Raw genomic sequence first — 25503 nt, forward strand, 5'->3', positions numbered from 1 at the left:
AAGTGTTTCATTATTTTCCTAATCCAAGTTTTTCTTTTAAGAGTATGTTAAATGAAGTGCCTAAAGGTCATACTACAATCACAATTTTTCAAGCAAATTAGGACTCTCCCAATAGTGACGTCAACACGGCAAAACAATGTCTCATTAGCACCGTAACAATTCTTAGAGGACCTGGCACGACAAAACTGACTTCCTATTATTATAAAATCCCTGCCTAATTATCATGGAGAAATTTCTTGATAACAAGATTTGCCCAGTTTACTTCTCAGTGAAATTCAAAGCAGTATGAGGGCAACTAAAATGTCTCCTCCTCAGAATCCCACTCAAAAGTCTAACAGACTTCCATCCATTTCTAAAAGCTCACGGAGAACATAATCTTTAATCTGCTTCTGAATGTCAAACTCAGTTGAGAGCTTCAGAGCAACTGAGAAGACGCATAGAGCCTAACGAGTACATTAATGCTTATATTTTCTGAGTAAAAAAAAATCAAATATCTAGTCTCAGCTTCAGTGATTTTGTTTTAAAAACCAACTTATTAAAACGGAGTTTGAGACTATCTATTAAAACTGGAAAGAATAGTTCCAGCTCAAAATTCACATCGAAAAGAATATTTAGTATTACCTCTAGAATTCAGGTTTTCTAGCAGTCTCAAAGAAATAGATTCATTCAAAATTGAAGGTTACGTATCTAGAATCACCAAGGAAGAAAAGTTTCAAGAACCATTTTCTGTTTGGTCTTTCAAATGATTTTTTGACTTCGTGTAAAATTACCCTGGGAGTTTTTTCAAACTACACACACTCCCATTTGACCCCCCGCGAGATCTTAAAGACACATAGAGTAGGGGGAGGGATGAATGGAGAAGAGGAAGCAGTCAGTGCTGCTTGAAAAGCTCCCCTCCAACCCCAGCAAGAGCCACTACCCTGCACACTTCAAGTCTGACATCTTTTCACCTTGGCACATCAGTAATTAGGACAACTCCAATTATCTCCCTCATAGGAGCCCTTTTACACACTCTAACTCTCAGGGTGTCTCTGCTTCCACCATGGTTCCTATAGAGATTTTCTATAATCTCAATAATTCTCAGGATCAGTTTTAACTATACAGTGCATTCCCCAAGACAGGTCCTCTCCTGGCAACTACCAGTACCTACCAACGTGACCCCTCCTGAGTGGCAAGGGGAAGTTAGTTCTTTTACTCCAAGCCAATGACAGTGTTTTCTAAAAGCTCCAAAGTCTAGGACAGTGGTTCTCAAATTTCAGAAAGCAAAAATCATCTAGAACCTGGTTGAAATGCAGATTGCTGGGCCTCCCTCCCCCAGCCCCAGAGATTCTGACTCCGTAGATCTGGCTTAGGGCCCAGTGAACTATGTTTCTAACAAGTTTCCACGTAAAGTTGATCCTTCTGGTCTGGGGATCACACCTACGTAGAAGAATCTATGGGGCTAAGAGATCAGGAGAAATGGGTCTGAAAAATCAATGACAGAGGCAGCAAAGGCAGACAGTTACAACTGGAGCAAGGAATGGGTTGCTGAGTAGGCACTGAGCAGGGCTATCCTCCACCCACTCCTTCATTCATTTGGTCAGCAGACATCTTCTGAGCACCTCTTATCTTCTTGGAATTGAACATCTACTGAGAAAAACTGTAAGTAAGATAAACACAGTTGTGTTCACTAGAGGGGCAAAAGCAGAGCCAGGAAGATCCTAACAGAGGAAGCAGCGCTTAGCTGAGACCTCAAAGATGAGGAGATGGCCAAGTGAACAGCCAGCAGAGAGCATCCAAGCACAGGAAACAGCAAGGGAGAAGGTCCTGAGGCCAAAAATTCTAGACAATGTCTGAACATAAATTGACTGAGACACAGTGAGGGAGGGAACGAGTGTTATGAGATGAATCAAAAGAGGAAGGCCTGGGCGAAATCACGCACAATCCTGAAGGTCATGTTAAGAATGATCTTTAACATCAAATGGGTCCATTGTCAGGACATATGTATTCCTGGCAGGGGAGTAAAGGAAAAGACACTGACAAGGAAGTGCAGCCCCATAAGCCATCCCAGTTTAGGAAGGAACCATCATTCCTTGCCAGGAATGCATGTGAAGTAATTTCCAGATGCATAGTCTGTTTCTATAACCTCATTCTCTAATAAATCCTCAGGTAGCCAGGTGTGGTGGCTCACGCCTATAATTCCAGCACTTGGGAGGCCAAGGCAGGTGGACTGCCTGAGCTCACAGGTTCAAGACCAACCTGAGCCAGAGTGAGACCCCCGTCTCTAAAAATAGCTGGGCATTGTGGTAGGTGCCTATAGTCCCAGCTACTTGCGAGACTGAGGCAAGAAGATCGCTTGAACCTAAGAGTTTGAGGTTGCTGTGAGCTGAGACACAACGGCACTCTACCAAGGGAACCATGTGAAATTCTGTCTCAAAAAAAAAAAAAAAAACTCATGTAAATCTGTTTATAGTGCAGGTACAATTTTCTGAAGATTATGATAGAATAACTTTCTTTGGTATCTCTGAACAATGATCTCATGCTATATATATTCTATCCTCCTTTAACATTATGCCACCCCTATATATTATCAGGACCTTTGTGGCCTATTTTTCTTTATCTTGCAGTGAAGAAGGGGGCTTAACATTATTAACCTGTGCCCTCTTAATCTTTGCAAGAAAACTGCTAACATGCAATCAAGAGAGCTAGTATTAAAAAGAGATGAATAAAAAGTTTACAATCTATAAGGCATCATAATAAACTAATATAACTAATTTGCTAAGCAAAATGTACTATCCGCTTTGAACATTAAATATTAACCTAAAACCAAAAGCATTCGTCCATTCTCAACTTTTACCTAACATTTTAGGTAAAGCATTTTCAGTCATTTGAAAAAACTGGAAAGCTTTGAAAATGATTAGGCAGATAAGAGGAAATATGATTTTATGAAGGTCTCTCTGTGTAGATGATGGAGTTGGTAGAGCATAACACTGTCCTTTGGCAGACCAAGTAGAAAGCCACTCCAGTGGTCCTGTGAGAGAGGGTGGTGGCCTGGATGACGGGGGTAGCTACGCAGCCACAGAGAGATAGTGCTGAGAGATGCCGCGGAATCAGGATCACAGGTCAGATGGTCCAGCTGGTTGTAAACAGTGAAGCAGAAGAAGTTAAAGGCAGGGAAAGTCCCCAAGATGACCTCTAGCCCTTTGCTTTCCTTAACCAATGCTCTGAACCTTCCCTCCCTGAATCAATGTATCAGTCTAAGGAAGGGGGACAAGGAGGGAAGAAAGAACCGTGAGCCAAGGAGGGGCGGGGAAGCAGGGTGGTGGAACAAGGGAAACAGATGGACATGACCTGGAGGAGGCAGCCAGAGAAAACAGGAGTTTGTTAGACTAAGGAAGTAAGTTAACCAACTGAGCAAATCAGTAACACATTGAGAATAATAGGACTGGTTTCTCTCTGAGAAGCGATTTACAACCTTGGAAAGAGGGAAGACTAGAACGAATCCTGAGGTGTTAAAATTACAAGTATGAATATAAATTCATAAGGGTTTTTCCCAAATATGTACAATGACATGTATTTTAAAAATATAAATGTAGGTTTGGGTACGAATATTTTGCCTAGATTTGGATATTGAGAAGGCCTAGAAACAATGACATCAACCACACTCCCAAGAATGAGCACAAAGAGTAACAAGTCCTTATTTCTAAATACTAAGGGTTTCCTGCAGAAATGACTGATTCCAGGCTGGAGTAGGAAAAGTACAAAATGAGCCCAAAACACCACGTGGTGTGAGAAGGTAAGAGTATCCAATAGTGATAAAAATGGGTCAAAAAGACAGAAGCCACCCTGAGGGATCCCACTGGCCAAATCTGGGATGTTTTGAGCACTTGAATCCCAATATTAGTAGTAGTATCACATTACAACTCACTGAATAAAACAGATATCCGTGAGTCCATTGTGATATCAATACATACATACATAAATGCAGGAGAAAGCAAGTCCTAGAAATAGAATTCCAATTAAGACATATGGCTTGGGTTCATATAGCTCAGGATCAATACAAAAAAAAAAAAAAAAAAAAAATGGCTTTTACTTTTTTTTTTTTTGCTGTTTCCTGCCAGGGCTGGGTTTGAACCCACCCCTCCGGCATATGGGGCCAGCGCCCTACCCCTTTGAGCCACAGGCACCGCCCAGCTTTCACATTTTTAAAAGGTTATTGAAAACAAAACAAAAAGAATACAGAGACTGCATGTGGCCTGCAAAGCCTCAATTTTTTTTTTTTTTGTCGAGACAGAGTTCTACCCTATGCCCTGAGCAGAGGGCAATGGCATCGTAGCTCACTGCAACCTCAGACTCCGGCTGTGGGCATCCTGCTGCCTCAGCCTCCGAAACCGCTGGGATTACAGGCGCTCGCTGCGGCACCCGACCGGGTTTTTCCATTTTTTTCCATGAGTCGGGGTCTCACTCTTGCTCAGACAAGCCTCGAACTCCTGAGCTCAAGCAATCCTCCCTCCTCACCCTCCCACAGTGCTGGGATTACAGGCGTGAGCCACCACGCCCGGTTAAAGCCTCAAATTTTTATTATCTGGTCTTCTATAGGAAATATTTGCCAACCCTGAAGATAAAAGCAATGATACAAATGATCATCACAATGGAAACCACCAAAGAGGTAACTGGTACATTTAAGGAGTCATCAAGGGACGCTACAGACATTTACTGAGGAAAAGCCACACAGACCCAGGTGTGCCTTGCCCTACATAATAAAGCTCTGTACTCTTGAAAATTATAAAGGACATGAAATATACAATGACTGAAGGGTTGTGTCAGACTGAAAGAGACTAAGGAGCTACAAAAACAAAATACATGCTCCTAAGTAGGATCCTGGACCAGAAAAGAAAAAGGAAACATTATTGGGGGAATTGGCAAAATTTCAGTTAAAAATTAATGACGTAAATGAACGCTAAGAACAAAGTATAAGAAGACCATGATGAAAGAACCAGGCTTGATGAGTCAGATGAAGAAAAGAAGGACTGAATATGAGACCTTCGTGGAAACAATTGGAAAAATTTAGCCAAGAAAGGAAACCATGCTGAGTATAATAATGAAAATAACATAAATCCAATTAGAGCAAGACAGATTTTTCAAAGCCCAGGATTAAAATGATTGCTTTAAAGTATGATTCAAAGATGCCTCAAGAAAGTTCACTGGTATACTCTGAACTCTTTCTGATATTTTTCTGACAACTTCTCTGTTATTATTAATACCATAACTAATTGTGGGATTTTTTTCTAATTTTGAAAACGTGGCTCCTGAAACAGCTGTATGTATGTATATATGTGTGTGAGAGGAATGTTGTATTTCTTTTCTTAAGGATATTCAGGGAGCAGGATTTTTAATCTCTTGCTTTTGAAGATCATGTAGGTAAACTAAGAAAAGAACTGAAAAACATCCATAAATATCCACAGGATTTAGCAACATGAAAGTCATTAGTAAACTTACTGAGAGCGACTTCAGTGGCATATTTAGAACAGGTACCAGATTTGGCTGAGGAGGAAACATAGGCCAGAAAGGAGCAACAGTAGGTGAAGACTCTTTAAATAGGTGTGGCTGTGAAGTGGGGATATGCAGCCTGGGGGCTTCTGATCTGTTGGTGTGTGAGGTATGAGGGGTGTGTGGTGTATATGTGTGTGTGTTTGATGTAATGTGTTGATGTGTGTGTGTTGATTTGTGTGTGTGTGTTGATTTGTGTGTGTTTTAATGGAGTAAATGAAAGAACACCTGAATGCTGACTAAGAGGATCTAGCAGAGGAGAGATCTGAAATTTCCTAAAGTGACAAAAATAGCCATTTTAAATCTCAGGTGAGATTCCCAAGGGACCAGGAAGAAGATCTGGAGAAACGCGAAAAGTTTTGTCTCTGACAGAAGGGACAACTCGTCAATTGCACCATGAGGGAAAGGACTGAGAGAAGGTAGGTGTGCCTGACAACAGGCCTGTTGACATGGCAGCTGGAAGCTGGGATGGATCCCCTGGATGTCTTCATCTTCCCTGGGCAGTAGGGGCAAGTCATGTAGTGAGGATGCGGGTGAAAATGCAGGACTTGGGGATTAGGGAAGGCACACGAGGCAGGAAACTGCCCCAGGGAGAAGGGCAAGTATGAGCTGCCTAGAGAGATACCTAGGAGCCACAGAACATTGACAACCCAGATGAGACTTGCAGCAATTCAAAGAGGTATTTAAATAAATCACATGAGATAGGGTTGTATTTTGTTCAACAGAGTATTAAACTGATACAGTGTGTTAACACATCTTCATACATAATTATTCTTTACACCAAGTCATTATTACCATGTGATAAAAGTAATAAACAACCAATCAAAACACAAAAACTGCAAAAAACACAGACACCTAAACATCAAAATGAATTGTAACACAAAGTCTAAAAGACGGAACAGGTCTTTTAGTTAAGGTCAAGGACCATTAGAAATATAACAAACCACATACTATAACCTATGTACTGCCATAGTTTTCCACTATCACCTCTAGACAGTTTTTGAAACCATAATATCATACTCCTCACAAGGTTCTGCTGGAATTCCCTGACAGTCCCAATATTTTCCAACCCAGTTTTTAAAATTCTTCTTTAGGAAAAAATCAAGTTATTGCTCTCACCAACTATTACTACTCTGAGATTTCAGTTTCCTACCTATTCAATTAAATTTATGCTGGTACATTTCTTCAAACTTGGTGTGTAAATATACCTGGATATATCCCGAAAGATGCTCCGTCTTACCGATATTGCTGTTATCCTAAGAGAATCAACAGTGGAATGTCTGAAGAGGTACCATAAAACCGGTCCAATTTCTCCTGTAATAAAGCCCTGGGCTTGAGCAGAAAAGGTAGTACAGACATTTTCAATAATCTTTGCTGCTATATGATTCACAACACGTTCTTCCTAGAGAAAGTACAGACAAGGAGATTAAAGGAGTATTACATAGTGTGAGAAATACATGCATGTCATTTTTTCATAACGTTTGCAAATCATGTTATGATACCAAGACTATATCATCATATGTTAAGGCATCTTAGGAGGTGTGGCTACTCTTTCAGATTATTTTAAAACTACTACAAATTATCATTTGGTTATTTACCAGCAAGCTAGCATAATTAATTCTATACCTATTTTAATAAAAATTAAATTGTTGAAATGGCCTGGAAAATAAACAATATAAATGTAATATGGAAATTGGAAAATGATTTTAAAATCACAAAGAATATACAGACTAATCCTCAGAGCACACAGGCTTAGGAACAACATGTACACCAATCAGCCAAAGTGGAAAGTTCACCTAAATGCAGACCATCAAGGAGAGTCCTAAAAAGACACTGCCTCAGTGGTGTGACCAAATTAACCGTAGACTAAAAGATTTTCTGGGTGGTCCGAACACACTTCAAAGTGAGGTTTAAAATAAACCAACTGTTGTCTGGGCAGTGGCTCACACCTGTAATCCTGTCATTCCAATAGGCCAAGCCAGGAGGATCATTTGAGTTCAGGAGGTTGAGAACCAGCCTGAATAGAAGCAAACCCCATCTCCACTAAAAAATAAAAAAATTAGCCAAGAATCATGGCAGGTGCCTATAGTCCCAGATACTTAGGAGGCTGAGGCAGGAGGACTGCTTGAGCGCAGGAGTCTGAGGTTGCTGTGAGCCATGATGATGCTACCACACTCTACCCAAGGCAATAGAGGGAGACTCTGTCTCAAAAATAAAAAAGAAACCAACTGATTTTAGGTAATATAAATGAGCCCCCCCCACCCAAAAGCCCAAAAGTACTGAAGTATAAAAAAAAAATCAGCACCCAAGAATACAAAATCCATAGTGTCTGACATCTAATTAAATATTACCAAGGATGCAAAGGGGCAGGAAAACATAAGAAAAAAATATAATAGAAATGACAATAGACTTGGTAGATGTTAAATGATTATAAACACAGTGCATATACTCAAGAAGAGGAAAGCATATGAATACAAGGAAGAAAACAGAAGATATAAAAGTGAGCCAAATAAAAAATCTGGAGTAGGGTGGCGCCTGTAGCTCAGTGGGTAGGGTGCCAGCCACATACACAGAGGCTGGCAGGTTGGAACCTGGCCCGGGCCAGCTAAAACAACAGTGACAACTGCAACCAAAAAAAATATCCAGGCATTGTGGCGGGAGCCTACAGTCCCAACTACTTGGGAGGCTGAGTCAAGAGAATTGCTTAAGCCCAAGAGTTTGAGGTTGCTGTGAGCTGTGATGCCATGGCACCTTGCCAAGGGTGACATAGTAAGACTCTGTCTCAAAAAAAAAATCTGGGGTAGATAATGCAATGTTTTACAGAATAACTACACTGGACAAGATTAACAGATTAGGGTAGATTAAATGATTGAACTTAAAGACACAGCAATTAGCAATAAAAAACTATCCAACATAAACATAGGAATAAGTCTAAACAAAACATGGAACACAGCATCAGTGAACTGTGGGACAGCTTCAAAACATCTAGTACCTGTATATGAGTAGTTGGAATCTCAAAGCGGGAGACAGAAAAAATATTGGTTAAAAATTTTGAAAATTCATGAAAACTAATAACTCTAGGACTCAGAAACCTCAGTGAGCCCCAAGCAGAAGAAACAAAGACATATCACACCAGGGTACCTCATATTCAAACTGCTAAGAATCAGTAATAAACTAAAAAATCTCAAAAGCAGCTAGCAACTATCATAAAGATATATGACACATTCCAAACAAACAAAAAGAAGGCCGGCAAGAAATTCTCATTACAGAAAATAGAAGCAGAAGACATTGAAGCAGTAAGTATCTTGGAAATACCAAAAGAAAAGAAAAGGTAACAGTCAACCTACAAATCTACTCCCCAAAATGTCTTTCAGAAACAAAAGTAAAATGAACTTTCCTGACATACAAAAGCTGTAAAAGTTCACCACCAGAAAGGTGCTACAAAAATATTAAAGGAAACCCTTCAGACAGGAAAACTAGATATATGAAAAAAAATGGTTAATAATGTGAATAAACATAGTGGCCAGTTTTCCTTACTTTTTGAACCTCTTGAAAATATAGCTGTTTAAAGCAGAAATAACAACAATGTACTGTGAGGTTTCTAACACATGTACATGTAAAACGCATGACAACAGTAGAAAGGCTAGAAGTACTGGATTATAGTGTAAGGTTCTTATATACAGCCTGCCCATAAAGTTCTTGTACAATTTACTATGGTAACCTATTTTAAATTGCAGATGAACTTTATGTCCATGCTATATAGTTCTTATGAGTTTGTATATATTATTACATACATTATATAAATAAGGTTCTGGGCCGGTGGAGGACTCACACCTATCAATCCAGCGCTTTGGGAAACAAAGGCAGGAGGATCACCTGAAGGTGGATTGAGACCAGCCTGGCAACACAGCAAGACCCTATCTTACAAAATAGCAAAAGAAATTAGGCAGGCGTGGTAGCACACCACTATAGTCCCACATATTCAGGAGGCTGAGGCAGGAAGATCACCTGAGCCCAGGCATTCAAGGTTGCAGTGAGCTATGACGAGACCACTGCAGTACAGCCAGGATAACAGAGAATGACCCTGTCTATAAAAATAATGATGATGATATAATCTTCTAATACTACATATTAGATGGTATAAGGTTCTAACATTATATAACGGTCATGTATTTTATATATAAATTTGTATATCATTACTTGAAAGTCCACTGTGATAAATGAGAAACGTACCACAAAAACAAAAAGCTGTATAAGCCAATAAAGGAGATAAAAGTCAGCAAAGACAGAGAAGATTTGGATAACATTATCAGCCAGCTTCGAGATTCACAGAACACTCCACCAAGTAAAAGTAGAGTACATGTTCTTTTCAAAATCACATGAAATAGGCTCAGCACCTGTAGCTCAGCAGCTAGAGTGCCAGCCACAAAACCGGAGCTAGCGGGTTCAAATCCAGCCTGGGCCTGACAAACAAGGAGAATTACAACCAAAAAATAGCTCAGCATTGTGCCGGGTGCCTATAGTCCCAGCTACTTGGGAGGCTAAGGCAAGAGAATCGCTTAAGCTCAGGAGTTGAAGGTTGCTGTGAGCTGTATGACGCCAAGGCACTCTACCAAGGGTGACATAGTAAATAAAACTCTGTCTCAAAAGAAAAAGAAAAAAAAAAACACGAAACATTACCAAGGTAGATCATGTTCTGGGCCATAAAAAACACAGCAAAATCCATACTCACAAATCAATTTGAGATGAATCACAAACTTAACTGTAAAAGTTAGAACCATAATGCTTCCAGGAGATACCATAAAGAATATCTTGACTATCTTGTAAGGACAGAAAGACAATAAGCATAAAAAAAATACTAAACATCATAATTCTAAATTCCTGCTCATAAAAACACCATTAAGCTTCATAGTGTTTTAGATTAGCAAAAATTATTTGCAACACACCTATTAAACATATTATCATTTTATGTTATATAATTAATATAAAATGTTGAAAAAGACATTAGAGAATTATGTATATGATACGATCCTACATTTGCTTAACAGTATATATGCATATATATGTAAAACATAAGTGAAGGAAGGGCACAAAAAGATACGTAACACTGTTAATGATGATTCTAACAGATACGGGTTGTGGGAACAGGGAGTCCACCAATTCTACTTTAGACATTTCTGCATCGTTTGGATTGCTAATAGTACGCATGCATTACTGTCTCAATCCAAATTTACATATTTTCCCTGTAATGTATGTAAAATATCTTAAATAATATTTTAAAATGAGAATTTATTGACCTATACATTTAATTTCAAAACATGGTTTTGCATTTTACTAGCCATCTATTCTTGGGCATTTCCATCTCTGTGCCTCAGCTTATCTATAACACAGAGAAAGGAGAACACAAGGCAGCTCAAGAATTAAAGAAGACAGCATATATATACACAATTTGGATCGTGAAAGTAGGAAGTCCTCAATAAAGGTTAGCTTTTCTTGCTATTGTTGATAAGCAAGCTTCCTAGAAAAGAAATTTTAAACACACACCATTTTCTCAAACTTTGACACATTTCATTTCTCATAATGAGTATCTGAAAGATCTCTTCCTTCCCATCTTCCTATTCCAGTTTTCCTCCCAGGTGGCCAGAATAAATTAACATAACACTCCTAGCCTGTCAGTTCTTTTATCCATTCTACTCATGGGGAAACAAAATGAGTCATCTACTTGGCAAATTTTAAAACAATCAAGGAGACATGCCTAAGTGCACAGCTCAACTCTTCCTCCTTTTCCACTGGGGACAGGCCCATCCATATTCTCATATTCCCCACTTACAAATCTTACCCAGACAGGTCCCCGACTAGGATAGTGCTGTTGTTCCTGGGGAGTGCTAAGTGTTGTTAACGTGGGGAAGGAGGTGTCCAATATACGGAAGCCTATTTGCCCAGAGATACAAGCTATGTCCTTCACCCTAGTTCTCATAATACACAACTATGGTACTTTCTCCCATATTCCCTGTTCTTTGCCTTTTTTCCTCATAAAGTTCTGAAAACTTTCCCTTCTCAAATACCTTCCCATGTGCTTTACATCATAATTGTCAGTCAATTCCTGGGAGAACCAATTCCTACTACTACAAAATCACAATTATTTTAACAGCTAGGTTGAACAGGGGCTGTGTGTCATCCCACCACTCTATAAACTCAGTGAGATTGTCAGGCCAATTCAATCTACTACCTGAAATGAGCAACCTAGACTCTGGGATTCCCCATGGGACACCAAACCAAGCAATAAGATCAGTGATATATTCTGCCTAATTAACTAGTGGAAGGGCTACCTGTACTAATGTCTACTATTAAATCAAAGATTTAATCATACATGAGAATAAAGGCTATGACTATTAGAAAAAATGGGCAGGCTTATTAATGAAGAGCTGTATTATGTTTAAATGGGGTTAAGTAGATCTAATGCATTATAGGCAGTCTTAAAAAGAAAGTTTTGTTGCCAATGTAATTTTAGTCTACATGCCTACTTTTCTAATAAATAACACCAAAATTATCTAAAACTTTGATATTAATTATTTTCTTTCTTTCTTTTCTTTTTTTTTTTTAGAGACAGAGTCTCACTTTATCACCCTCAGTAGAGGGCCATGACATCACAGCTCAAAGCAACCTCCACCTCCTGGGTTTAGGAGATTCTCTTGCCTAAACCTCCCGAGTAGCTAGGACTAAAGGCGCCTGCCACAACACCCAGCTAGACATTAATTATTTTCATATTGGTAGATTCCTCTTTCCTTTGAAAGCTTCAAGGAACCTGGGATTTTACAAACTTTATTATTTTAGTAACTCACTTAAATAAGAACATGGGATTCTCAATTCTTACAATATAGTAGCCAAGGTACCTGGACAACCCTATCCCTCTGAAAACAAGTAAAAATACTAGACACAAAATAAGGAAGTCAACGAACAAATTTTAAAATCATCCATAAAATGACACAAAATTCTTAAGCCAGGAACTGGGTAAATAAGAATCATGACAGGTACACAGAACACTTAAAATGGTGTTGGCCATAATAGCATTTGTCCAGTAAGGTAAGAAAATGGCAAGGCTAAGGAGCCATATAAGTAACGTTAGTAAGTAAAATAAAGAATCCTTACAAAAAAAAAAAAAAAAAAGGAATCCTTTACTCTGACCCAATTAAAAATAGGAGATTGGGGAGGAGGCGGAGCAAGATGACGGCCAAGTAACAGCTTCCTTGCATCTGGGCACCATGAGTCTGGGGAGAGAGGACTCCAGGCATCTCTGGCTGGTGGCATCTGCCTATCATCACCCCTGTGAAGATACAGGGAGTCAGCGAGAGACTTCTGGACCCCAAGAGGAGGACTAAAACAGTGGAAAAACAGCAAGTGGTCGCGTGTGTTCAATCCGACTAAACCCGCCCGCAACTGAAAGTTCAGTAGCAGCGAGACTGCAAACCAGAAAGGCCTTACCTGTGAACTGTTTTGGTGTCTTTGGACTTGGCACTCAGTTGAACTGCCTTGGGGAGAGCCTGAGCGGGAGTGCGGAGAACTTTGGCTGTTGTCTAGGGCCCCGGTCTGAGCCACTGAGCCAGACAGAGCTAATAGTGTTTGGCGGTGGGTCACAGGGAGCCATTGTGAGCGATCTGCCCCGGCAAGCTCCACCGTCAGGGTCACAGAGCTAGAATCGGGTGAGAGCTGGTAACCCAGCGACTGAGTAGCCTAAGGGTGGGGTCTGAGCCACCTTGCAGCCCTAACCCTCAGGGGCAGAGTGAGACCGGTTTTGGCACACTGGGTAAGTGGATAGCCACTTCAGCAGTGATTCCAGCAACAAGCACTTTCCTGGGAAAGCTTCTGCTCAGCAAGTTTACAAGTTCAAAGTGCCTTTTAAGTGGGCTGAAGAGAGATTTAGGGTGTATACCTGCTGGGGTTTGAGAAATCAGCAGCCTCCAGTCGTATCAGAACTGTGATTAACATCTCATACCCCAGAAGACCACGTGTTGCCCAGACAATATTCAATAACATATACATACTGCTTTGTTTTTGGTTGTGTTTTTTTTTTTTTTTTTTGGTTTGGTTGGTTTTTTTGTTTATTTTGATGTTGTGGATTGTTGTTTTGTTTTTTAAGTTCAACCTTTTCCATACAGATCCTTTTTCTTTCTCAATTTTTCTAGTTTAATTATAATTTCCTATTGCTGCCTATTTCAATTATTAGAACTTCATTTTTGTCAGTGTTTCTACCGCTATTATTTGGTTTTTCCAGCCAATTTTATCCCGTAAAGTTTTTTGTTTGCTTGTTTTGGTTTGATTTATAGCATTTTTGTCTTTCCTCTCTACTTGGTGGAGGTGGGGTACTGTGTCTGATCAGGTTAGCAAAGAGCTGCTGACCTCAAGGGAACCACCCAACTGGGCACTCCCAGAAGGTGGGTTTTTTTTTTAAGGTGGTATCAAAGTACCCTACTGTACACCTATATTGCTCTGTCTCCCACTTTCTGTGCCTCTCTTCTTTTTGTCAATATTCCTTTTACCCACACCCTCTTCTTTCTCTATTTTTTTTTTCTTTTCTTATCACTCGGTCCTCCTTTCTTTCATCCCTTCTTTGCTCTTCAACCTTTAACCCCTCTGGTCCTGTAACCCTTAGTCCACAGGCACAAGAACATAAAGAGCAAGAGGAAGTGAAAGGAAACTTAGGGCAAAGAAACAGATAAAAGAAATCACTCATGAGGAACAATCAGCAGAAAACTCCAGGCAACATGAAGAACCAGTCCAGAACAACCCTGCCAAGGGACCATGAGGTAGCTGCTTCAGAGGATTCCACCTGTAAAGAAATGTTAGGAATCACAGAAAGGGAATTTAGAATACACATGATAAAACAATGAAAGAAATGATGGAAATAATGAAGGAAACTGCTAATAAAGTGGAAAATAACCAAAAGGAAATCCAAAAATAGAATCGAATAAGAGATGAACGATACGAAGAATATAAAAAGGATATAGCAGAGCTGAAGAAACTGAAACAGTCCTTAAAGATGCAATGGAAAGTATCAGCAACAGGTTAGACCATGCAGAAGAAAGAATTTCAGAGGTAGAAGACATAGTTCTTGAGATAACTCAGATAGTAAAAGAGGCAGAAAAGAAGAGAGAGAAAGCAGAACGTTCACTGTCAGAATTATGGGACTTTATAAAGCGTTCCAACATACGAGTTATAGGAATTCCAGAAGGGGAAGAAGAATGCCCCAGAGGAATGGAAGCCATACTAGAGAATATTATAAAAGAAAATTTCCCAAATATCACCAAAGATTCTGACACACTGCTTTAAAGGCATATCGGACCCCAGGTCGCCTCAACTCTAACAAAGCTTCTCCAAGACACATTGTGATGAACCTGTGCAAAGTCGAGACAAAAGAAAAGATAATGCAAGCTGCCAGGAGTAAGCGCCAGTTGACCTACAGGGGCAAATCCATCAGAGCGACTACAGACTTCTCTAATGAAACTTTCCAAGCCAGAAGACAATGGTCATCTACCTTTAATCTACTTAAACAGAACACTTTCGAGCACAGAATTCTGTACCCTGCTAAGCTAAGCTTAAAAATTGATGAGGAGGAGACAATAACCAAAGCAAAGAGACAACCTACACAGTGGGAAAGGATATTTGCATATTTTCAATCAGACAAAAACTTGATAACTAGAATCTATAGAGAACTCAAATTAATCCACATGAAAAAAGCCAACAATCCCATATATCAATGGGCAAGAGACATGAATAGAACTTTCTCTAAAGACGACACACGAATGGCTAACAAACACATGAAAAAATGTTCATCGTCTCTATATATTAGAGAAATGCAAATCAAAACAACCCTGACATATCATCTAACCCCAGTGAGAATGGCCCACATCACAAAATCTCAAAACTGCAGATGCTGGCGTGGATGTGAAGAGAAGGGAACACTTTTACACTGCTGGTGGGACTGCAAACTAGTACAACCTTTCTGGAAGGAAGTATGGAGAAACCTCAAAGCACTCAACCTAGACCTCCCATTCGATCCTGCAATCCCATTACTGGGTATCTACCAGAAGGAAAAAAATCCTTTTATCATAAGGACACTTGTACTAGACTGTTTACTGTAGCTCAATTTACAATCGCCAAAATGTGGAAACAGCCTAAATGCCCACCAACCCAGGAATGGATTAACAAGCTGTGGTATATGTATACCATGGAATACTATTCAGCCATTAAAAAAAATGGAGACTTTACGTCCTTCATATTAACCTGGATGGAAGTGGAAGACATTATTCTTAGTAAAACATCACAAGAACGAAGAAGCATGAATCCTATGTACTCAATTTTGATATGAGGACAATTAATGACAATTAAGGCTATGGGGGGGGAAGCAGAAAGAGGGACGGAGGGAGGGGGGTGGGGCCTGGGTGTGTATCACACTTTATGGGGGCAAGACATGATTGCAAGAGGGACTTTACCTAACAATTGCAATCAGTGTAATCTGGCTTATTGTACCCTCAATGAATCCCCAACAATAAAAAAATAAAAAAATAGGAGATGGGGCGGCGCCTGTGGCTCAAAGGAGTAGGACACCGGCCCCATATACCGGAGGTGGGCGGGTTCAAACCCAGCCCCAGCCAAAAACTGCAAAAAAAAAAAAAAAAGGAGATTCCAGTAGCTACAACCAAGCTACCCCCCTCTTCCTGACTATCTGTTAATCTGAGTTGAGCACTGGAAGTATATTTGGAGGTGAGGGTGTGAGTTGCAGGAAGGCCCAAAAGAAGCTAAAGCAAAAGCAGGCCCTCAGTTGATTTACAGAGTATTTCCTTCAAAAAAGCCAGAGTTGCTCTAATAGCTTAATAGCTGACTTCTTAGCACCAACAACTGTAGCCACAAGACAGGGAAATAATATACATAGTATCTCATTGCTAACAGAAACTACTATCCGTCTACAATCGTGCTCACAGAAAAAAATATATTTTAAAAACAAGAGCATTCGAATAATCACGAAAACAAAAAGAATTAGAAAAAAAGAAACAATAAAGCATGAAGAAAAAACATAAAACAGATGGAACAAATAGCACAAAAGGAGACGGCAGCTACAAAACTAACATGCCAACAATTACAATAAGCATAAATGAACTAAATACTGCAATTATGAGAAATGTGTTTCTAAAACAGAATTTTTTAAACAAACAATACAAAGAGACATCTAAAACATAAAGTTATGAAAAGACTGACTGGACAAGAGAGAATAAAGAAAGATACTCAAGTCATACCTAACCCTGGTTCTTTTCAACCTCTTTTATCTCACATCACAATTAAAACTATAAACTTCCGTGGCACACTTAAATTATGTTCATTTAAAAAAGAGTAAAAACAAGAATATACGTACTGTGCTTTGAACTTCTTTCAACCCCAAAGAGGCTGGTTAGCTATATTAATATCAGACAAAGTAGACTTTGGGTAAAAGGTATTATTGGAGATTTTTTAAGGCCACAATATAATGATAAAAATAATAAATCAAAGAAAAATTAAAATTTTTATGTATCTAATAACACTCAAAATACACAAATAGAACAAAATTGCAACCCTACCAAAGAGGGCAATTTAAACACATTATCTCAGTATTGATAAAACAGAGAAAAACCAATCCACATACAAGATCTATATCTATCTAGAAAATTAACAAGCTTTACCTCATTGACAGAAAAAAAAACATATCACCCAGTGACGATAGAATTCACTTTCCCCCACGTATACACATACAGAGTCATAAAAAAATTTTGAGAAATTCCAAAGGAACCACACATACATCTCTGTAACCATAATATCATTAAGCTAAAAATAATAATCAAAAGTTAAGTAAGGGGAAACAGAAGGGGAAATATTAAACGAGAAACAGAAGAGCTACAGATTCTGTTAAGCATACAAAGCATGTAATGGATACAACATCGAAGGAATGTGAAAACTTACACAGAAATCCAACCAACGCAAATCCTTGAAACGTATTCCTACTCAGAGATTTCCTCAGCCCTTACATGCCAAGCCTCCTCTGTGAGTATAACACAGGAAGTAAGGCAGCATAACCCTCACTCTTGCAGAGAAAATGCCACATGCTATGTGCCCCTCTTACTATCCACTCTTGGAAACTGGTCTACCCCACTCAGTGCTAGCTGAGGATTGCTCCCTCATGCCATTCTCAACAGCTGACTAAGACACACTGGGTAACACCACACTGGTAAGCCATCCTGTTATTAACAACACTCGGAAAGTTGTGAATTATTAGGCTCATGGTGGTATTCAAATCAAAGAAAACACCATTCACTGTTTCTATTCCACACGCATTGTTCATCTTCACTGCATAAAAGGCAAGTGGAATTATGAGCACCCACAAAGACCCTGATGTTGATGGCACATGTATTTCTTCACCAGGAAGATTAAACTTAGCTGCAACAATATTTAAAAAACCAGAAAACAAAACAAATTTCAGCTCTTATCAAAAGCCAAGAATTTTATTTAACTCATTTCTCTTTGCTTTAGGTAACCAGTGTCTAAAACATTTCCATGATAATACATGTAACAGCTAACATTTCTAGTAATTCTTTTTAATTCAAGCTCAGTCTCCTCAAATTAAATACATAAATGATTTGCCAGTGGTTTCCTCAGAAAGAACAAAGAGCTCTAATTTAAAAATGAAAATTAAATTTCCTCTTAAAAGAATCTTCTTACATAAAAATTATCTAATGAGCCATTATTCAGAAATGTATAATAAAAACTAACTATTTTTTGAACCTCACATTTTTAAATACAACATAAGACAGGTATTAGTTCAGAATCCATAATTATACAGACTATTATGTGAGCTAAAAAAAAGAGATGGTTGATTAGCTATAAATGTATAAATTAATCTTCTCCTCTAAACATGCAAAAAGTCTCTAGTCTCCTCTAAACATGCAAAAATTTCCATATTTCACATGTACTGTAGACAGAAAAGAAAAACCTAAAAGAAAGAAAAAGAAAAAGACAACTTTCTCAGCCTCCCTACTGCACACACAGTTAAATTCAATGCCAAATATTCCTGAGATCAACACAGCCATGATCCCTAGGAGAGAACTATTTTTTGCTATTGTATATAAACACAACAGGCAAAGCGATGGCCAAAAAAGTCATGGGGTGGGGGGATCCAGTCAGAAGCACATGGAAGATCACCAAGAACAGGTTTTTGCTTTTTTTTTTTTTTTTTAATAAGAAACACCACCAAGTGTGGCCACCAGGCATGGGTCAACACCAAGCGTCTGAAGACAGGCATAGCTAATAGGAAAATCCACATCTTCTAAATCTCAACTCCAGGTGTCAAATGCCAGCACTGCCTCTGAAACTATGATTTGGTGTCATCATGGGTATCTTTTCTTCTCTATTGCCACGATCTTTTCTCAACATATACACCAGACTTCCCTTTGGTGTGTTCCACCAAAAGTCTCTCAGTCTATCCACTTCCCCTTGTTCCATCTAAACAAGGAAAACCCGTCTAACAAACATCTCTCTCATCATTAAAATTACAGAAATCATGTTCATAAAACAGGCCAGCCTGAGGCCAGGAGTGGTGGCTCACGTCTGTAATCCTAGCACTCTGAGAGGCTGAGGTGGGTGGATCACCTGAGCTCAGGAGTTCGAGAGCAGCCTGAGCATGAGCGAGACCCCAACTTTAATAAAAATAGAAAAACTAGCTGGGCATTCTGGCAGGTGCATGTAGTCGCAGCTGCTCAGGAGGATGAGGCAAGAGGATTGCTCAAGCCCAAGAGGTGGAAGTTGCTATGAGCTACGATGGCACCATGGCACTCTATCCAGTTACTTTACATGTAATTCCTGCATCCCTAAAACACACAAAAGCAAACTGTAACCAAACCACTGCAAGATCACTTGCTCAAGGCTTCTTGAGTATAGCTCTCCAGGCCATGGTAGCACATATTTGGCTCAGAATAAATTTTTTTTTATTACTTTAAAGAGTTTTAGGTTCTTTTCTGCTGACACAACTTATCTGGCTAGAAAGCTCTTCATTCACATAATGCTGCTTTCTTTTTTTTAAATGGAGACAGACTCTCACTTTGTCACCCTCTGTAGAGTGCTATGAATGACATCATAGCTCACAGCAACCTCAAACTCTTGGGCTCCAACGATTTTCTTGCCTCAGTCTCCCTAGTAGCTGGGACTAACAGGCACTCACCACAACACGTGGCTTTTTTTTGTTGTTGTTTGTTTAGCAAGCCAGGGCTGGGTTCAAACCCACCAGCCCTGGCACATGTGGCTCATGAGCTACGGGTGCCCAGCCCATTCACATAATGCTTATAAACATCCAAAACAAAGCTAGTTTTCTATAAACTAAAAAAAAAATTAAAAACTAAAATTGCCAATCAAAGGGCAGGTCTATTTTTAGCTTTCTGAGGATTTTCCATCCTTCTTTACAAAAGGGCTATAGTAGCTTGCAATCCCAAATGTCCTTAATGCATAAGGTCATTTGTACTCGAATGGTTACAGCAGCTCAATTCACAATCATAAAGATGTGGGAACAACCCAAGTGCTCATCAACCCATGAATGGACTAATAAACTGTGCTAGATGTATTCCCTGGAACACAATTCAGACATAAAAAAGATGGAGACTTTGTATCTTTTATATTTACCTGGAGGGATCTGGAGAATATTCGCCTAAGTACCGTACCTCAAAAATGGAAAATCAAGTATCTCATGTACTCAATATTAAGTTGAAACTAGTAGATTAACAACTACAGGCCCACATGAAAGAAAAACACAAATTCAAGGAGGAGGGAGGGGAAGGGGGGATCCGGTAAGTTCCCACCTATCGGGTTCAGTGTATGCGTAAACACTACACTTCCTGGGTAAAGCGCCCAACTACAACGTGTACTTTATCTTATAAACACAAACAATGTAATCTTATCATGTTTGCTGGTATTAACCTGCAGTATTAAAAACATCTAGAATTTCCTTTTATTTTTTTTTTTTTTTTTTTTTTTTTTTGTAGAGACAGAGTTTCACTTTATGGCCCTCGGTAGCATGCTGTGGCCTCACACAGCTCACAGAAACCTCCAACTCCTGGGCCTAATCGATTCTCTTGCCTCAGCCTCCCGAGTAGCCGGGACTACAGGCGCCCGCCACAACGCCCGGCTATTTTTTGGTTGCCGTTTTGGCCGGGGCCGGGTTTGAACCCGCCACCCTCGGTATATGGGGCCGGCGCCTTACCGACTGAGCCACAGGCGCCGCCCTAGAATTTCCTTTTAATAAGAGGTCTACGTATGAATAAAATGAAGGAAATTTTCCATGTTGTTTTCTTTCCAATGCAGAGGTGAGAAGGGAAAGGAAAAGGAGCAACAGCCAGAATCAATGGCTAATATTCAACATTTGTGAGGGGGGAAAAGAAATAAGCAAAAGAACATCTCAACAGATGTAAAAACAAGAGAAATCACCCAACAGTATAAATGTACTAATCCACAGAACTATATATTTAATGGTTAAAATGGTCAATTTTATGTACATTTATCATAACACTTTTTTTAAAAGTGAGATAAATAGACCACATTCTTGACTATAAAGGCAAGGCAGCTTGATTATTTCAACAAAAGAAAAAAACAATAAAATCCCACCCACCTAAAAAGACTTAAATCATCTCATAACAAACCCAAACTAGGAAAAACAATTTTTTAATTACAACTAGGGACTAGCCATAAAATAACAATAATGAAAACATTACATGCCAAAACTAACAGACTATAGCTAAAACTAGATTGACAGGGAAGTTCACAGCCTTAAATGACTTAGTAATAGTACAAAAAATAAAGAAAATGAAGTTACCAAACAACAGCAAAAGCTGAGGTACAGAACTAGGGATTACAACAAACCACTTATCTTTCCCAGTAAATGAAGACGGGCAGTGTCTTTCCTGAACCCAGCCAGTATGTGAAATATGAAGACATGTTTGATCAATTTTAACGGAAAAGTATTGGACCTTTACCAGAGAGTATTAGCACATTAGCTGAATGTGATCAAGAACTCAAAGGAACTTCAGTTGTCACCTTATCCCAGTTTTTTAAATCAAATGTGTTGTTCTCTTACTGTTAATATTTTCATTGATAATACCTTCTATTTTATACTAATATCAATTAATTATCCTCTCATTTATTTATACATGTATTCTCAACCAACATCCCAACAGGTGAACTCAAAAAGTTAATTGGAGAAATTATATGCAAATGAAAAGGAACAAAAACAGCTAAGGAACTCTTGAAAAAAAGATTACTTCCCATATATTAAAAATATATGTTAAAAGAAAGACTGTTGAGTTAGCTACTTTAGCTAGCATGGCAGAGAGACAGACAGAGAGCCAACGGAGTCCAGAGAGAGGGCTGCACACGAGGGGCAGAGCAGCAGGGAGCAGACAAGACTCACTCAGAGGTGCAGGAAACCAGTTACCTACATTCATATTTAAAAATCAAACCAGACCTGTACATAGTACCACATACGACAAACAATTACAAAAAGATTAAAGCTCTAAATGGGAAAAGGCAAAATAAAACTTCAAGAAGAAAACGCAAGAGACTTCCTTTATGATTTTGGGGGAGGGAAGCATTTCTTTAGACACAAAAAAGCACAAATCACAAATGGACAGATTGATAAATTTAGCTACATTAAAATTAAGAACTTCTGCATACAACAGACAGCATGAAGAAAACTACGGCCCAATCACAAATTATTAACTACCTGCAACACATATCAACAACAAAGAATTAATATCCAGAACACATATAAATTCTAATGACATCTGTAATTTTTTCAAACAGTTTGGAAAATGAATAAAAGCATAAATGCACATGGATATAGATACACACACACAGACATTACTGCAAAGCAGGCAGGGCAGCACGCTGACAACAGGTAGATCCGAGTGATGGAAAAATTAAGGGAATCATAACACTTTTCTTTCCCTTTCTAATAAACATTTTATTAATAGACTGCAGAAGGTACAGAGTTCCTACAAAGAAATCAAAAGCATTTTTCAAAAGAGGAAACCCAAAAAACCAAATAGAAAAAGATAGTCGCCCTCATTAGTAACCAGGGAAATAGGTATTAAAACTATTATAAAAAACCTCTTAATACCCATCAGATTGATGTGCAGTCCATGTTAAATGTTCCAGAAGATGGAGATTAATGAGCACTCCCATAACCTGCTGGTGGTAGTATTTATACGTGTTTATACTCACAGATACATATACACACAGAGTGACAGGCATGCTACAGTGGTACACATGAGTGATAGTTTACATAATCAGCAGGTTACCGACCCCAGTGAGTGATAGTTTACATAATCACAGGTTACCAACCCCAACCTAACCTTAAGCAAAAGAATTAAGTCTCAAAATAGTAAGGATGCCATTCTGTTTATAAAGAGACAATTTAAGAAATACCATTAAGAAACAATAAATTTAATGTTTAGCAATACATTCAAAGATGAAAACACTAAAAAGAAAACCCTGTGAATATTGATCACCAAAGAATTATGGTAACACCAGGAAAGAAAGAACAAGATGCAACTTTCAAGAAGGAGAAAGAGGATATCAACCCACTCAGCCCAATTTTTTTTTTTTTTGTATTTAAGAGTATTTGAGTGTTTTCAATTATATGTAGGTCACTATAAAAATTTGGAGACAGACTGTAATGGGTCCATTATTTCACTTCTAAGAAATACAGTCAACAGTGTCCTTTCAGATTCCCCCATGCAAGTTTCAAATTGTTCCGCATATGGGTGTTGCTGGCAGGGCTGAATGCCTTTCATCATGCAGATTTCGTGTATCTCAAAACTTTCTCTATAACTGAAGTGTATTTCACAAGAACCTACATTCAGAATTCTCAGTAGGTTTTGGAAAAATGGTTCTCTACATAGAAAAAAAGTTTTTAAATTGTTGAAGAAAAAAGCTTAAAAATTATTTTACCTTGAGCAATGAATGATTTGAATGCATTCAACAAATTTGCTATTTTAAGAACTGCTATAATTGAATTGTTTTGTAAACAAAGAAATCCTTCTTAACAGATATAATCATCACCTTATTTATCAATTTTTATCAATATTTATCAATGTTAGTGTATATGCTACCAAAGCAAATACGTAGCTGCTTTTCAAATACATGAAATAAAATTTTCATAAATATATAGTTTTAGAAATTCTCTCATTTATGAAAAACATGCAAGACTTGCCATACACACCAAGGAAATACAAGGCAACTATGTTACTAAAAGATAAAACTATTTCTCTTTTATAATTAGTAACATTGCAACAATGCACACAGGTGTCAAACATTACTCTTCATATTTAATGTACAGTGAAACACAAGGGAAGAGATTTTAAATAAAAGATACAACTTCAGGAATTAGAATCCATCATCTTTTATTTAATAACTTTAGATGCAAAAATTAAAAAGATTTTAGAAGTTCTTTCTTGTTGATAATAACTGCACTTGTTATAGGATACACGTGGCATTTGAATACGTTCAGATAATGTGTAGTGGTCAACTTAGAGTAATTGGATACACATGCATCACCTCAAACATTTACCATTTCTTTGTGTTAAAAATATTCCAACTTTTCTTTTAGTTATTTTGAAATAAACAAAAAATTATTGATAGTTAATCACTCTACTATGCTATTAAACACTAGAACTTATTCCTTCTATTTGACTATTTTTTTATACATTTTCCAACCTCTCTTCATCGTTTCTCACTGTCTAGTAACCATAATTCTACCTCCATTAGATCAAGTTTTTCAGCTCCCACATGAGTAAGGCCATGCAACATTTGTCTTTTAATGCCTGGCTTATTTCACTTAATGTAATGTCCACCGGGCTCATCCGTGTTGCTATAAACAACAGGATATTATTCTTTTTGTTTGGTTTTGTTCAGTCTCTCTCTTTTGCCCTGGGTGGACTGCTGTGGTATCATAGCTGACAACAACCTCAAACTCTTGGGCTTGAGCAACCTCTTACCTCAGCCTCCCTAGTAGCTGGGACTACAGGTGCCCACGACAACACCCAGCTAGTTTTTCTATTTTTAGTGGAGACAGGGTCTCACTTTTTCTCAGGCTGGTCTCAAACTCCTGAGCTCAAGTAATCCACCCACCTTGGCCTCCCAGAGTGCTAAGATTACAGGTGTGAGCCACTGCACCCAGCCAGGATATTATTCTTTTCGATGGCTATATTCCATTGTATTCAATATATACTATATTTTCTTTATCTATTTATCTGTGGATGAACACTACGGTTGATTTCCTATCCTGGCTAAAGGATTAAGAACCAGAATAGAAAAGGAACTCAAACAATTCAACAGAATAAAAACCAAATAGTCCAATTAAAACCAGGCAAATGATCTGAATAGACATTTCTCAAAAGACAACATACAAATGGCTAACAGGTATACAGAAAAAGTGTTCAACATCACTACCATCAGGGAAATGTGAATGGAATCCACAATGAGATGCTGTCTCACCACGGTTAAAATGGCTTTCATTAAAAGATAAAAAATAATATGCTGGTAAGGATGCAAAGAGAATTCCCATACACGGTTGATGGAATGTAAATTAGTATAACCATTATGAAAAACAATGTGGAGGTTCCTCAAAACACTAAAAATAGAACCACCATATGATCCAGTAATTCTGCTGGTAGGTATTTTTCCAAAAGAAAGAAAATCAGTATATTAAAGAGGTAACTGCACTCCCATGTTTATCACAGCACAATAGAATTACTTTTACTGTCAAAAACTCCTTTCTCCCTGAGATCCTTATTCTTCTGCATTTATGTATTAGACATAATCCATCTTGTATTTTAATCTTGGCTCTCACAATAGGTGAGATTAGTGTGTAAACAGGAATTTTAACTGCTCCATCTGTGTGCCTCCAAG

General features: G+C 38.5%; 1 protein-coding gene across 4 annotated transcripts in view; it reads right to left on the reverse strand.

The window, feature by feature from the left end:
- ULK4 (unc-51 like kinase 4) overlaps nucleotides 1-25503 on the reverse strand; it is a 663197-nt gene that overhangs the window by 514126 nt on the left and 123568 nt on the right. For all 4 annotated transcript variants that reach the window (XM_053600787.1, XM_053600785.1, XM_053600786.1 and 1 more), the window contains one exon: nucleotides 6770-6931. In XM_053600787.1, coding sequence (XP_053456762.1) covers nucleotides 6770-6931 — 162 coding nt within the window. The remainder of the gene's footprint in view (nucleotides 1-6769; nucleotides 6932-25503) is intronic.

This window comes from Nycticebus coucang, chromosome 8 (assembly GCF_027406575.1).
Source record: "Nycticebus coucang isolate mNycCou1 chromosome 8, mNycCou1.pri, whole genome shotgun sequence".
Taxonomy (NCBI): Eukaryota; Metazoa; Chordata; class Mammalia; order Primates; family Lorisidae; genus Nycticebus; species Nycticebus coucang.